Consider the following 13,568-nt stretch of genomic DNA (forward strand, 5'->3'; position numbering starts at 1 on the left):
TCCCAGCTCCAGAGGGGATGGGAAGAGACAGCAGCTGAGATCGATGAATTTCTGATGGATTCTTTATTGTCTTTATGTACACTGGAAACCTAGTTTTATAGGTAAATTAGAAGATTTAGTCAAATTAATTAAGAGGAAGTATACATATAAATAATAAGGCCGCTTAAACCAATATCAAAATTTATGAAACTAATAATGCAGAAAATAATATGAAAATTGGCACGTCAGTTTCTCAAATATCTTGACAGGGTTATTATTAATGGTTATATTATGGTAATGTTGCTAATGAGAAAAATGATATGATACTAATCACAATTATGGTATCATTACTTATGCTTGAGAAGCACATATAGAAACAGTTTTCTCACTGCATCTTTGAGCTCCTGGTTCCTCATGCTGTAGATGAGGGGGTTCACTGCTGGAGGTACCACCGAGTACAGAAGTGACACCATGAGGTCCAGGGATGGGGAAGAGATGGAGGGTGGCTTCAGGTAGGCAAAAAAGGCCGTGCTGACAAAGAGGGAGACCACGGCCAGGTGAGGGAGGCACGTGGAAAAGGCTTTGTGCCGGCCCTGCTCAGAGGGCATCCTCAGCACAGCCCTGAAGATCTGAACGTAGGACACCACAAGGAAAACAAAACACCCAAACGCTAAAGAAAAACTAAATGCAAGAGCCCCAACTTCTCTGAGGTAGGCATCTGAGCAGGAGAGCTTGAGGATCTGGGGGATTTCACAGAAGAACTGGTCTACAACATTGCCTTGGCAGAGGGGCAGGGAAAATGTACTGGCCATGTGCAGGACAGCATTGAGAAAGCCACTGCCCCAGGCAGCTGCTGTCATCTGGGCACAAGCTCTGCTGCCCACGAGGCTCCCGTAGTGCAGGGGCTTGCAGATGGCAATGTAGCGGTCATAGGCCATGACGGTAAGCATGGAATACTCTGCTGTGAGAAAGAAAAGAAACAGCAAGACCTGTGCAGCACATCCTTCATAGGAGATGGCCCTGGTGTCCCAGAGAGAATTGGCCATGGCTTTGGGGACAGTGGTGGTAATAGTGCCCAGGTCGAGGAGGGCGAGGTTGAAGAGGAAGAAGTACATGGCGGTGTGGAGGTGGTGGTCACAGGCTACAGCGGTGAGGATGAGGCCGTTGCCCAGGAGGGCAGCCAGGTAGATGCCCAGGAAGAGCCCGAAGTGCAGGAGCTGCAGCTCGCTCGTGTCTGCAAATGCAAGCAGGAGGAACTCACTCACAGAGCTGATGTTGGGCATTTGCTGACATTGGACCCAGTTGTCTGTTGAAGAGGAGAAGAAGGGAAAAAAAAAATAAAGCAGAATTAAATGAGAAAAACTGGAAATGAAAGAGGAGAGTAAGGGAAACTCATGTTCAGTCCACAAATAAGACATGAGCTTTGCAGTGCTGTTGCAAACACCTCATCTGAATGATGAGCAGAGCTGCAGATATTTTATTGGTTTGTGTTGCCCTTATAATGCTTAGGAGATGTATGAGAGGGTTGAATGCCCTGACAGGTCATGTACACTCTTAGTGAAACGCTGTGTGTGCCAGGACTGTGCCTTGGTGAAGACTGAGCAGAGCAGACCTGCCAACCAGTCCTGCTCTCAGCTGCCCTGTATTACCCCTCTGTAAGCTGGAACACAATCCCACTCGGGTGTTTTCCTGAGAAGAAACTGGAGACAGCTTAGAGCAGAGAAGCCCCAGTCCGAGTGCAGCTGGACCAAATCCTCACCTTGTCTCCAGGAGAAGCTCTCAGCTAGAAGGAGCGTGGGGGCTTCTCCTCATCTGAGCTCTGCATGGCCAGCCAGGGCAGGGTGTTCTGGGCTGACTGGGGGCACCTGGCTTAGGGCACTCCAAGGGGCTTCTGCCAGACTTCCTCCCCTTGCAGTAAAACCCAGCAGGACTCTCAAAGCCTACTGCATTGCCCACTGCTCTCCCAGAAACAAGACCCAGCAGGAGATCCTTCCAGGACCTGCAGGAGACCCTTCCAGGACCTGCAGCTGCATGGCCCTGCAGCCAGAGACTTACCTTGCGGAGATTTCTCCTGCAGTCAGCATTCAGCATTCTCCCACTCCCAACTGCCTTCAGCCCCTCTCTCCTTCTGTCCTCTCCCCGTGCCACCTGTGGTGAGAGCCCCCAGCCCTGCTGCGCTGTGCAGAGGAGGCGCTCCTGGGCAGAGCTGTCTCTCTGCACCAGGGCCCTCTTGCCGGGAGCTCTCTCTGTCCCAGGAGCCTGGCCCAGCTCAGCAGCACAGGCCCAGAGCAAGGCATTGGAATCACCCCTCTGGTGGCTTTGCTGATGAACCTCAGGCACTGAGTGGAAAGTGAAGAACTCTCTCAAGAAGTCCAAGTCAGATGCAAGTTTTCTGGAGTTTCCCCCTGAGGGCCAGGATTGACATAGCCTCCCTTGGAGCTCGTTAGAGCCAAACTTTGGAGGCGGTGAGGCCAAGGAGACAAAGGCAATGTGAAATTGACACTGATCTTTGGAAAAAAACTGGATATGTTTCACCAAGCATAAAAGCTGAGCCTTGATCCCTGGCCTCTGGGAAGGGAGATCCTTTCCCTTAAGACATTGCTCAGGGCTCTTCCCAGGACAGCAGGAGATGGGGATGTGCATTGCCAAGTGCAGGACAGTGGTACGACCTCTGCCTGGTTCATGGCTGGGTGTGAGGAGGCAATGAGGCCCTGGCACTTTAGCGATAAGCTGTCTCCCCATAGGCTTCAGTGACACTGACAACAGCCATAGGCATCGACACAAAGAACTTGGTCGTCTTTGGACTTTCAGCCTTGCTACAGCCCTTGTTCCTCTCCACCCCATGCAGTCCTTGGGACTCTCACACCTGCACCTCTTTCCCTGCTGGCTGTAGACCCTCTTCCATGCGGTGTCTCACCAGATCTGAGATGAGTCTGGTACTTGAGATTTTCTTGGTGGCTGTGCTCCTCGTAAGGCATCTCTGTAGGAATCTGGCCTGGTTCATGGTGAGCAGGCAACATTGCTCGTATGGCATCCATGGTGGTGCCCAGGTCCTCCTCTTCCTCCTGGGCACTGCTCACTCAGCAGGGTCCCAGGCTGCCCTGATGTGTGGGGCTCCTCTTCCACGGGTGCAGGACTAGACTCTTCTTGTAAATGTCAAGAGATTTCTGTAGGCATATTCATGCAGTTTCTCACGGCTCTCCCACACTGATGCTTCATTCTGTCAGCTGTTAATGTCTGCAGGCAGACGGTACAACCTTCGCGTGATTGTGCTATCTCTGACAAGAGATCAGCATCAGGAGTTGCAGGCAAGTTTGGATAATACAGAGGTAACCAGCTGAATGGAATTGCAACAGTCTCAGAAGGGTAAGGGACTGCAGGCTGCCAGGTTCCACCTTTTCTGTGCTTCCTTGTCATGCGTGTTGTCATTTTGTCCAGAGCTGTGTCCTAAATGTTATGATACAGAGCAGGGACAAAAATTAGAAGTGTCAAAGCCCAGCTGGAGCTCAATCCATCTATTACTGTCAAAGACAATCAAAACTGTTTATAGAAATACTTTAAAGGAGGATTAAGGAAAATCTTTATCCTTTATTGTAGGTGGGGTAAACATAGTGACAAGAGATGAGGGAAAGGCTGAGGTATTTAATGCTTTCTTTCCCTCAGTCTTTAGCAGCAGCACCAGTTGTTCTCCTGATACTCAGCCCCCAGAACTGGTAGACTGGGACATGGAGAGGACAAGAGGGGGACGCTTTTCCCCACTTGTTAACTCTCCCTGTCTCCTTCATCTCCCCCTTCTCCTCCAGGATATTCCCAATTGCTCTGCAGAGCTTTGAGTTTCCTTGGGACGGTCAAACTAGCATGTTCCTCTTGTTATGTCTCATTAATGTGTTTCAGCTTTTGTTTAACATCAGACAATTATTTAAGAATGCCATCCAGAGATCTGTCCAGAGGCAGGAGAGTTTGGAGTGGCAGGGATTGAGGGAGGATATGGGCAGGTACCTATAGCAGTGAACACTTCCAATGCTTTGGAAATTCACCCCTGAACAAGTGCAGAATCCAAAAAATCTAGAGAAACCCTTGAAAAAGTAATGTGATCACCACGGCCATTCCAAAGAGACACAAACCAACATGCTGGGAGTTAACCTCTGCTTACTGAGCCTCAATTAATGCCACTTCAACCCCTGTGTTATGCCCTGCAACCACTCCAACACATGCCAAAGGTCCTGCAGCCACTCCAACTATTGTGACAGTCCCCGCAGCCACTACAACTCCTTTGAAAGGCACTTCAGCCACAGCAACTCCTGCGATGGGTTCTGCAGGCACTACAACACCTGCAACAGGCCCTGTAGCCACAACAACTCTTGTGACAGGCCCATCAGCGACTCCAACCCTGTAACAAGCCCTGCAGCCACTCTGGCTCCTGTGACACTCCATCTGTGACAGGCCCTGCAGCTAATCCAACCAATGTGATGGCCCCATGTCTGGGCCAGAGAACCAGCCTATGCCAGTATCAGTTGCTCCTCTAAACAAGAGAAAACATTGCTGAAAGTCAGGTGAAACCTACGGTGGATGAATTGGCTAGTCAACTCCAGCAGTATGAAGAAAGTCTGTCTTCTTTTCTATGGGCTTCTGTCTTGTCTGTGGAGAAACTTTCTCAAGAGGCTCACCAACTCCAAGGGAAGGCAAGGGAGAAACTTTTCCAAGAGGTCCTACATCGTAAAGAGAACATATCTCCTTTCCCTTGTAGTATGCCACAATGGATATCACTAATGCATTCTTACCCATCCCTTTGAGAGCACTGTGAAGGCCACAGTTCGCTTTCACTTCAGGGGTGTCCAATACACCTGGAATCAACTGCCCCACGGGTGGAAACACAGTCCTGCCATTTGCCATGGACTGATACAGACTGCATTGGTAAAGATATTAAAGAGAACTGGCCCGAATACTGAGCCTCCTCCTGAGTGGCCTGTCCTCTTTTCCAAATGTCATAAACCCTCTTTTTCTCCCTGAGCTCTAGCCACAACTCTCTGTTCAGCCAAGCCAGTCTTCTTCCACACCGGCTTCTCTTTGGGCATGTGCTGACGGACTGCTCCTGAGCCATTAAGGTTTCCTTCTTGAAGAGTGCCCAGTCTTCCTGTACTCCTCTGCCCTTCAGAACAGCCTCCCAACAGACTCTGCCAACCAGTGTCCTGAAGAGCTCAAGGTCTGCCCTCCGGAAGTCCAAGAAAACAGTTTTACTGATCCCCCTTCTAACTTTGCCAAGAATAGAGAACTCTACCATTTCATGGTCACCCTGCCCAAGACAGCTCCTGACCACACATCTCCCACCAGTCCTTCTCTTGTTTGTGAAGAGAAGGTCTAGCAGGGCACCTCCCCTGTTAGGCTCACTAACCAGATGAGTCAGGAAGCTATCTTCCATGCTCTCCAGGAACCTCCTAGACTGCTTACTCTTTTTGTATTTGTATTTGTATTTGTATTTGTATTTGTATTTGTATTTGTATTTGTATTTGTATTTGTATTTGTATTTGTATTTTGTATTGTATTTCCAGGATATGTCTGTGAAGTTGAAGTCCCCCACAAGAACAAGTGCTGGTGATTGTGCAACTTTTGCCAGCTGTTTTTAGAATGCCTCATCCATCTCCTCATCCTGGTTTGGCGATCTATAAGAGACCCCCAGCAGGATGGCCTTCCCACTGACCCTATCCCACTGGGGCTCAACGTTACCATTCTTAGTCTTGAGTTCTACAACACCAAAACCCTCTCTAATACAGAGAGTGTCCTGGTTTCAGTTAGAACAGAATTAATTTTCTTCCTAGTAGCTGGTGGAATGCTGTGTTTTGGCTTAGGATGAGAAGAGTGCTGATAACACCCCGATGTTTTAATTGTTGCAGAGCAGTGCTTATACCAAGCCAAGGACACCTCAGACTTTTGCTCTGTCCTGCCAACAGGCAGACTGGGGGTGCAGTAAGAGCTGGGAGGGGACAGACCCAGGACAGGTGACCCGAACTAGCCAAAGGGGTATTCCATACCATCTGACGTCATGCTAAACAATATATAGGGGTGGCTAGCCGGGGGGAGGGGGCCGGACTGCTCGGGGTTAAGCTGGGCATCGGTCAGCGGGTGGTGAGCAATTGCATTGTGCATCACTTGTTTGTACATATTATTATTATTTTCCTATTATCACCATTGTATTATTATTATTATTATTATTGTTATTATTATTTTGTTATTATTATTTTCCTGTCTTATTAAACTGTCTTTATCTCAACTCACGGGCTTCACTTTCCATTTCTCTCCCCCGTCCCAGAGAGGGAGGGGGGAGGGTGAGCAAACGGCTGCGTGGTGTTTAGCTGCCAGCCGGGTTAAACCACGACAGAGAGCCATGCCACAACTCATTCTGTGTTGCCTGTCCCTTCTGACGAGCCTGAAGCCAGTCATTGCAGCACACTAGTCATGGGAGTGGTCCCAGCACCTTTCAGTGATGGCAGCCAAGTCATAGCTTGCCTTTTATTTCTTTGCTGTTGAGCAGTGGCTAGAGCTATATTATGTTAGACATACATCAATAAAATCTTTGTTTATGGCCCGGAGGAATTTGACACTTGAAGCATCACTCAAATGTCACCACGGCACCTCCAATGTCACCCGGTGTCTGCATCTGAACAGCTCCCTCCTGGTCTCTGTCTCCATTCAATATGCTGGGAACTGAGACAAGCAGCTTACATAGAGCTGCCTGGTTTGTGCCCACCTGAACCTAGGCAAGAGGAATCCCAACTCCTGTGGTCTTCTGTAAGGCATGGGAGAGTCAGCTAAGCCCCCTTCTAGCCTCTGAACTGCAAACAAGGTGTGAGTCGCTTAGTTTGACTCAGCTGAAACCCTTTCCTCAACAGGGGGAAGGCAGATAACTCCCTGTCCTTGCCTGGGTGTTCTGCCTAAAAACAGGATATGGAAAAGTGATTCTTGGACATCATACCTCTTCTGAAATGAAGAAGGACAGTGCTCCCTCTCCACTGGAGGGAAGCAACATAAATGTTTACTTCAGTGTGTTTCCATGTCGATTCCCCTGGAGGCCCAGGGACTTGTCAAGAGCTCCCTGTGCTGCAGAGAGACAGCTCTGCCGAGGAGCAGCTCCTCTGCACAGCACAGCAGGGCTGGGGGCACTGCCTGCAGGGGACAAGGGTGGCTGAGAGAAGGGAGGGAGATGTTAAAGGCAGTGTGGAGGGGGGATGCTGAGAGCTCAGTGCGGGAGAAATCTTCACAGCCCTGAACAGGGTAAGTCTCTGGCTGCGAGGCAGCACAGCTGTTGTTCCTGGTGCCATCTCCAGATTTGCTGTCAAATCCCACAGCCTATGGGAGCTTTAAGAAGGATTCTCAGAGTTTCTTTGTGTAAGAGGGGAGTGAAAACTTTCAGAGCAGGGATTACGTCCCTAAACTGTCAGAGGGACAGGGCATGAGGGTTCCTTCTCACAGGGCTGGCTGCCGGCTGTGCAGCCAGGGTGCAGGCAGGGGTGGCCAGGGCTGTGGTGCAGAGCAGTGTCCCTGCTGTGCCCCAGGGACTGTGTGGCAGGTCAGGGTCTCTGCCACCTGCCAGCCTCAGCACTCAGCCTGCCCAGGGAACTGCCCAGGGTGCTGCGGGGAGAAGCTGTGGGTGGAAGGAACCCCCAAGGCAGGGCAGAACAGGTCAGGGTCCTGCTGATGCCCAGAGGCTGCTGTCTGGAGCAGGCTGCTCAGAGATCCACAGCACCCACAGGACATCTTCAGGGGAGATTCTTGAAAGGGAAGAACAACACCTCCTCTGCCTGAAGGAAAGGCACTATCTGACGTCTCTGCTTTACTCTTCCTGCATTTGGAGGGAAGTCGGGATGATAATGGTGTTGTCAGGTTTGTAGAAAGGACTGAAACTCATAGAGCATTACAATGAAAGGAACCTCTAGGTCTTTGAGGAACCTCACAATTTCACTCCACACTCTTTAGCCTACAGACAGCACCAACACAACCTTCATTGTTTCTTGTGGCATTGTTGGATGTCCTTCTCAGCACCTGTAAATAGGGAGATGCCTCTGGGTAGTGGACACCTGAGATCCATCCCTGGTACTCTTTACCATGTTCTGTATGGCACTACTGACTCCTGCTGAGTCTACAGAGGATCTGCATGGTCTCTATGGCACCCTTAGTCAGAGAAACCTAGGGCTCAAGACAGGAGCAAATCTTCTTCTGATGAAGATATGTTGAGGATGCAGTTTTGGTGAGGAGGGTTCTGTGAAATACGGATTGGGTTTTGCTCAGAAAACTCTCTCTAACTTGTCACTGTCTATTTCTCCATGGGCAGGCAACCATGCCCAGACGCAACAAATGTCCAACAGCAGCTTCCCCACAGAGTTCCTCCTCCTGCCATTCGCAGACACACGCCAGCTGCAGCTCCTGCACTTCGGGCTCTTCCTGGGCATCCACCTGGCTGCCCTCCTGGGCAACGGCCTCATCCTCACAGCCGTAGCCTGTGACCACCACCTCCACACCCCCATGTACTTCTTCCTCCTCAACCTTGCCCTCATTGACATGGGATCCATCTCCATCACTGTCCCCAAAGCCATGGCCAACTCCCTCTGGGACACCAATACCATCTCCTTATCGGGATGTGCTGCACAGGTCTTTATGTTTGCTGTCTTTATTCCAGCAGAGTTTTATCTTCTCACCATCATGGCCTATGACCGCTATGTTGCCATCTGCAAACCCCTGCACTACGGGACCATCATAAACGGCAAAACTTGTGTCAACATGGCAGTAGCTGCCTGGGGCAGTGGCTTTCTCCATGCTGTGCTGCACACTGCCAATACATTTTTGTTACCATTCTGCCAAGGCAATGCTGTGGACCAGTTCTTCTGTGAAATTCCCCAGATCCTCAAGCTCTCCTGCTCAGATGTGTACCTCAGAGAAGCTGGGCTTATTGTTTTCACTGCATGTTCACTTTTAGTGTGTTTTCCTTTCATTCTTTACTCCTATGTGCAGATCTTCAGGGCTGTGCTGAGGATATCTTCTGAACCTGGATGGCATAAAGCCTTTTTCACTTGCCTCCCTCACCTGACTGTGGTCTCCCTGTACATCAGCACTGGCACATTTGCCTACTTGAGACCCCCATCCATGTCCTCCTCATCCCTGAATATTTTACTGGCAGTTCTGTACTCAGTGTTGACTCCAGCAGTTAACCCCCTCATCTACAGCATGAGGAATCAGATGCTGAAGGATGCCGTGTGGAAAGTGATGTCTGGGTGTTTTTCAGAAGCAATATAGTTACTGTCCTCTGCATATCACTGCTAATGCGACTCGTTACAGACTGAGATACAGTTTTCATTTTGTTTTCCTTTTATTTTTACTCTTACTTTGCTTTACTGATGATAAGGTAGTCCAGAGAGAAATATGATCATTATTTGTGTTCCACAGACAAAGAAGAGCTCTGCAACACAAGGAAATGGGAAAGGGGCTGGGAAAATTATTAATTATTCAACCAGTGAAATTTCATAGTCTGGATCAAGTGAATCACCCCAAAACTTCTCCTGACATTGGAAATGAGTTGGACTCGATAATCCTTGTGGGTCCCTTCAATGAATCTATTCAATGAATCTCTGACTGAAGAAGGCCGGCTATCTGTGCGCACCCTCCATGGCCAAAGAACCACTTGTGTGGGAAGCAGTCAGTTGCAGTGCCCCCCACACCAGTTAGCTCTGCCTTCACAGCCTGACCAGCACGGCCCTGCAGAGTGCCCCCACGGCCCCACTCACCACAGCCCTCTCACTTTGCAGAGCAGCACCGCCAGCTCAGGGAATGCGGGCAGCATGGGCAGGGGCTGCAGGAATGGCTGCTCAGGCCAGCCCAGAGGTGCTGGGCTGGGGCAAGGCTGTGTGGGACATGGGGTGTCCTGGGAGAAGAGCAGGGTGCTGTGTGTGTGCAGTGGTGCTACCTGAGGAACCCCAGGGCCAGCAGTGTGGTGCTGTGCTGTGCTGGGAAGTGGCACTGGCCTGGGGGACTGCAGGCTGTCTGGGAAGGTGGATTGGTAGGATTTATCTCCTGCACATTGCAGCAGCAGAGAAACTGCTGGTGACCTCCCCTGCTTCATTTGCTGCTTTGGGGCCAGCCCAGTCTGGACTTCTCTGCTGGGCTGGGTTGGGGAGAGGAGAGGCAGGTGTGGAGAGCTGGGGAGGGAGTGGGCTGGGCTGGCCTCCTGGGAGCGACAAGGGGGAACCACAGAGCAGTCTTGGCTGGGCCTTTGTTCACTGCATATGGATATGACCAATGCTAGTCATCATGACTTTCACAGCAACTCCTCTGAAGAGTTCTCAACATTTTTCTAAAATATATAGTCAGTTCTTGAATCACTTTCCTACAGAGAGGTGGCCATTTCCTTCAGGATTCTCTGGACTTGCAAAGGCTACATGGGGAAATGTGAGTCTGGATTTGTGCGAGGTCTTCTAAGCATGAGCTGGTTGGCAGACAGAGTACCCAAAGGATTGTGCAGGGCATCCCCTGCACCCACTGCTCCTGGGGGACCTGGAAAGAGGCCTCCTGATCACAACAGATCCTTGCAGCCCTGTGGATCCTGGCTGTGAGGTCACTTGTGTCCCAGCACCTGGCTGGCTAACAGCAAGGAGGCAGAGCCTCTGAGGTCACAAAGACCTTCAGAAAGCTGGCCCCAAGACGGTGACACGTATGGAAGGCCAAGGGAAATCCAGGAGAGTAAAGGTGCAAGACCTTGGTGAGAGAAGAGGGACTTGGCTAAGAGAAAGGAAAAATTTCAAAGAGGTGATAGGGGTTCAGGTAAGGCTGATGCTTCTGCAACACTCACTGGGAAAGCATTCGTGTTAGGCCTTGGCAAAATTTCCAACCAGCAACCTGAAAACGTAGTGCTAACCTAGTACTGAATGCTCTCCCTCACCCTGAAAGGAATCCACTGCTCTAAACCCCAACCTCATTTCCTACCTTGAAGTCAAACCCCAAACAAATTACTTTTTACCTTTAGTCTTAACATATTGCTCTTGCTAATCCCTAGTTCTTAATTCTTTGAATTATATTGCCAGATATCATCCCGTAACAAGGTACATAATAAAACCCTAACCAAAAATCTAGCTTGTACCCTAAACACTGACTGTCTACCCAAAGCAGAACTCACAAGCCTCCCTTTAAGACCTTGCCCAGTTCCTAAACTTGGAAGGTAAAATACAATCCCTAAACTCTAAACGGAACAAACAAACCTCAAATCCCTCATTCCTGCACTCTTATGATGTAAATGAAGGGATTTGGCCCCACGAGGCTGGGCAGGGCTTGAGAGGTTCTGCAGCAATCACTTGGTCTTGGAGGAGGCAGGGGAGGTGACATAGGTCTGGTCAGGTCACAGGAATCAATGAAGAGATGGGTGGGGATGCTCTGCGGAGGTCAGCTGTGCCTCAGGACATCAGGAGGCAGCAGGAGGCCCATGGCTGTGCAGGTGGGTGTCAGGGCACTTCTGCCTGAGGAGCTGATGTGCCACCTTCAGGCTGATGGCTGGTATAAACGTGTGTCATTTTAGCTGTGCAGAAGAAATTGAGAAAGCAGTTCTGGGATCACTTTTCTACAGAGAGGCGTCCATTTTCTTCAGGATGCCCTGGAGCTGATAAAGGCTACATGAGGAAAAATTACTCTGGACATGTGGGAGGCCTTCTGAAGCATGAGCTGGTTGGCAGGCAGAGTATCTGAGGGATTGTGCAGGGCACTCCCTGCAACCCGTGCTCGTTGGTGGGCTGAGAAGAGGCCTCCTGAGCACAACAGCTCCTTGCAGCCCTGTGGATGCTGGCTGTGAGGTCACGTCTGTCCCAGCATCTGGCTGGCCAACAGCACAGAGGCAGAGCCTCTGAGGTCATAAAGGTAATCAGAAAGCTGCCCCCAACAGGGTGACACATTTGATGAGGCCAGGGGAAAGCTGGGAGAATAAAGGTGGGAGATTTAGGGGAAAGAAGAGGGGTTTGGCTAAGAGAAAGGAAGGATTAGGAGGCAGTGATAGGGGTTCAGGTAAGGCTGATGCTTCTGCAACACTCACTTGAAAAATATTCATGTTATGTCCAGTAACCTTAACGCCTACAGCTACTCTAAATCCCGCACCCTGGAAGGAATTCATTGCTCTAATCCCCATCCTCAAATCCTACCTTGAAGTCAAACCCCAGACATGTTACCTTTTAGCATTAGTCTTAACTCTCAATAAAGCCTAGCTTTTAATCATTAGCATTAGATTGCCAGCCTTAACACCAGCCCTCACCCAGTAAAACACCATAAAAACAAATAAACAAACAAAAACCTAATCAAATATCTAGTCCTTACACTAAACTCTGACTGGCTCCCCAAAGCAGAACATGAAAACCTCCCTCTAAGACTCTGTCCTATCTCTAAACATGGAAAGCAAAAAGAACTCCTAAACCTCATCTACCAGTCTGGTCATACGATCATATAACAGACCCCCACCAAGATGTCACCCCTACAGGCCTTTCCCCTGATTCCTATCCATAGACACTCTACCATTCCCAACCCCAAGCTCTTCAACATCAAAACACTCTTTAATATAAAGAGCCGCCACACCACCACCCTTCCCTCCTTGTTAATCTCTTCTGAAGAGCTTGTAGCCATCCATCACAGTACTCCAGTAGTGGGAGTGATCCCAGCATGCTTCCTTACAGCAACTAGGTCAGAGTTAGCCTGTTGTACAATCGCTTCCAGCTCCTCCTGTTTGTTGGCCATGCTGCATTCATTGGTGTAGATGCACTTCAGATGAGACATCTGCCTCACCCTCAGCTTCAGCATTGTTCCCCCAGGCACTTCTCTGGTGATCCCTGTTTTATCCCCTTCCCCGTCATAGTTAACGCTCTCTCGATGAGTCCTGCTAGCTCCTGTGCTAGGATTCATTTCCCCCTTGAAACTCTTTCAGTCTCTATGGTTCTACTTAGAGAAGCTCATATGGAGCTGAGTTTTGCATTTGAGACCTAAGCAGTGTTGTTAACAGACCAGTGTTTCACTTACTGCTGAACCGTATCAATGGGTTCTCCATCTCTCATACTGTCCCCACAACATGTAGGTTGGGGGTATGCAGGACAATGCCATGGCACACAGCCAGGACAGCTGACCCAAACGGATTAAATAGATGCTCCAATAGGTGTTCCAGCCCACCATCCCACTACCAAAAGCACCTCCCAGCCTGCAGCAGAGAAGCCTACTGGGAAAGAGCTGGAAGGCTGTGGGACCCACCAGCAGGAGCTGGGAGGGCAGTCTGGGTTCCAAGCCCTGCCCAAGGGTCCCACTTTTCTATCTATTCAACTCCTGCAAGAGAGGTATCCCTGCCCGTGGGTGCTGGGCAGGCGACCTTGGGCTCCATGGGGGCCCAAGGCAGCAGAGGGTGGGCACTGCCAGTGAGTGCCTCACGGGGCTTCACGGAGATCCACTTTGCCTGGAAACTGCCTGTGGCTGGCAGGACAGAAATGTCTCTGTCAGTAGGAATAGTGTCAAGGGACCAGGGGCTCTGTCAGCACCACAGCCAGACACTGACCCTATGACGAGACCCTCCCCGACTGCTGTGTTTC

At 50.0% G+C, this 13,568-nt stretch overlaps 1 protein-coding gene across 1 annotated transcript; it reads right to left on the reverse strand.

The window, feature by feature from the left end:
- Positions 1-326: 326 nt before the first annotated feature.
- LOC311216443 (olfactory receptor 14C36-like) lies at positions 327-1,262 on the reverse strand (the record flags this gene model as incomplete). Its single annotated transcript, XM_084297978.1, has 1 exon — positions 327-1,262. The coding sequence occupies one exon, from the start codon at positions 1,260-1,262 to the stop codon at positions 327-329; it is 936 nt and encodes a 311-aa protein (XP_084154104.1).
- Between the last annotated feature and the right edge of the window lie 12,306 nt (positions 1,263-13,568).

The sequence above is a fragment of the Netta rufina genome (genome assembly GCF_964035555.1).
Source record: "Netta rufina genome assembly, chromosome: 18".
Taxonomy (NCBI): domain Eukaryota; kingdom Metazoa; phylum Chordata; class Aves; order Anseriformes; family Anatidae; genus Netta; species Netta rufina.